Raw genomic sequence first — 2,104 nt, forward strand, 5'->3', positions numbered from 1 at the left:
GCACTCCACACAAAACAGCACAAGAACAGGCCCTTTACAAGACTCTTCCCTTATCACAAAAGTAAGAATTCTGTCATGATCTCTTCCATCATCGAATGTCAGTTCCTGTTACAAATTCAAAACAGATATTCAACAACACAACAGAATTTGCTATTATGCTTTGTTGAAATGGATACCTCTTTTGAGTTTGGACACCCTCTTTTTTGTTGCTCAGCCACATCTCTAGCTGAGTTTGAACAAATAAAGCTACAAAATCTCATAGGAAAGGATTAATTAAAGATGTTTTCATAACTAACAATATGCGACACAAGAAATTGAAACCAACCAATATCATCAGTACTAACAAACAAAGGGTTTCGGATTATTTTTAACACATACGAGTAACTTTTAACTTGCATCAGTTGATTTGAAGATAGCAGCTTATTATAAGTATATATAAATGCAAATCGGGGTGCAATTGCTAAGGGTTTATCCTCTCCGTTTCCCATAATTTCTCCCCTCCAAAACTTGGAATAGCTTTAAACAAATTCCTTTCTTCACTCTTCAGATTTAGATAATCGACCTGAGAACGAAAAAGGATAAAAGGTAACATAAGGGAAAGTAAAAAGATGGAGAATGCAAGCTTCATATACAAATCTAGAAAGAAAATATTACAAACCTGATCAGGATTGAAGACCAGCAAACAAAATGAATCAACAGGACCAGAATAAGAATCTACAAAAGGTTCCTTGACTGGTTGTTCACCAGGGTAAGGAAGACCTGGACTAGGCCCCAAATACTGCAATCTTGACTTTGGAGAAATGGAGGACCAGGCTTCTGCCCTTTGCTGTCAGAATTCAATATGACCACGATAAAATGTATAGGACTATACCCAATCGAATGAAGTGAATTGTTGAAAATGTAGAACAAGCCTCGAGTCATAAGAAGAAAGGACCATGCCACAACCTTAAACTTTGTAGCATCAAGACATAACGCATCAACAACTTCAATTCTCCCACTGATACGAAATTGCTCCCATGACTCGGTGAAATACCAACAAATCTTAAAGAACAAAGCATTGGAAATGGAAAATTTGACTCAAATTGGCACATATTTCAGCAGTAATCTAAAGATGATAAGCTACAAAGATGGCATGAACAAATCATTTACCTCGGCAAATGGACAATTCTTAAGCTCTTCAATCTGCAGAATCAACCAAAAATTGAAATTCATTTGCAGGACAAAACTCAGATGCTTAATATAAAAAACCCTGACCTAATCCATCACAAACAATTCCCCTGAGCTTATTTTATCGCTTGTCTTGTTGCCAAACATATGAATTACGTAATTGAAAACACCAACAAAAAGAAACAAACTACAAAGTGCAATCAAAATCCAGAAGCCCATATAATCACTGCATCAAAAACCATAGAAAAAAAGCAATGGCCGCATGAATTGAACTATATAAGACGGAAATATAGAGCCTCCCCGTAGAAGAAGAACCTTGCGAGTTCTAGAATCCGTGTAAATATGGATCCTATCGGTGCCCTCTTCAAATCCTCTGAAAACAACTGTGCGATTTGAGGGCCTTCCATTAATTCCTATCGTTGCCTGGAAACGATTTCGACGTAGAAACCGACTGTGAAGAAGCAATAAGGAAACTTGAACTTGAAGAGAAATAGAGAGAGGGAAATGTACGAGCTGCAAGAATTTGGAATGCTTGATTCGGCCATTAGATTCCAAAGCACCGAGTAGAAGGGACTTCCATGGCGCCGCTGCCGATCCCATTTCCTAATTGCCCGCTAATTCGCCTACTGCTTTCTATTTCCCATTTCAGTTCAATACATCACTGGGAAATAGTTGCTGCTTTCAGAAACGAAATTCAACTGTTTCAGTAATTTATATCCGATATCGAACAATGAATTTAACCGATTCATAATTTTTTTTCTTTTTTTTTTTTAATTTTTTTTCGATATAAAAAATGTCAAACTACTTATAAAAATAGAAGGGAAAAAAAAAACGCTGTCACGATGGACTTCTATCAACTCCTATAAAAAAATCTTGTCATTTTGTGTAATAGTTTCCTCTTATTTTTTCATTTTTGAAAATCTCCTTTTGTATTTAC

At 36.2% G+C, this 2,104-nt stretch overlaps 1 protein-coding gene across 3 annotated transcripts; it reads right to left on the reverse strand.

Annotated features, from left to right (window-relative positions):
- Window positions 1-247: 247 nt before the first annotated feature.
- LOC120067245 (pyridoxine/pyridoxamine 5'-phosphate oxidase 2-like) lies at window positions 248-1,869 on the reverse strand. Of its 3 annotated transcripts, XM_039018771.1 has the most exons (6): window positions 1,678-1,869; window positions 1,483-1,590; window positions 1,150-1,182; window positions 946-1,041; window positions 659-826; window positions 248-562 (listed from the first exon to the last, which is right to left on the reverse strand). In XM_039018771.1, exons 1-6 carry the CDS (start codon window positions 1,765-1,767, stop codon window positions 461-463), a joined length of 597 nt encoding a protein of 198 aa, XP_038874699.1. In that variant the 5' UTR covers window positions 1,768-1,869; the 3' UTR covers window positions 248-460. The 3 variants fall into 3 exon arrangements, with proteins under 3 accessions (XP_038874699.1, XP_038874698.1, XP_038874700.1); XM_039018770.1 differs by having other exon boundaries at window positions 1,483-1,869; XM_039018772.1 differs by lacking the exon at window positions 946-1,041 and having other exon boundaries at window positions 1,483-1,869.
- Between the last annotated feature and the right edge of the window lie 235 nt (window positions 1,870-2,104).

The sequence above is a fragment of the Benincasa hispida genome, chromosome 12 (assembly GCF_009727055.1).
Source record: "Benincasa hispida cultivar B227 chromosome 12, ASM972705v1, whole genome shotgun sequence".
Taxonomy (NCBI): Eukaryota; Viridiplantae; Streptophyta; class Magnoliopsida; order Cucurbitales; family Cucurbitaceae; genus Benincasa; species Benincasa hispida.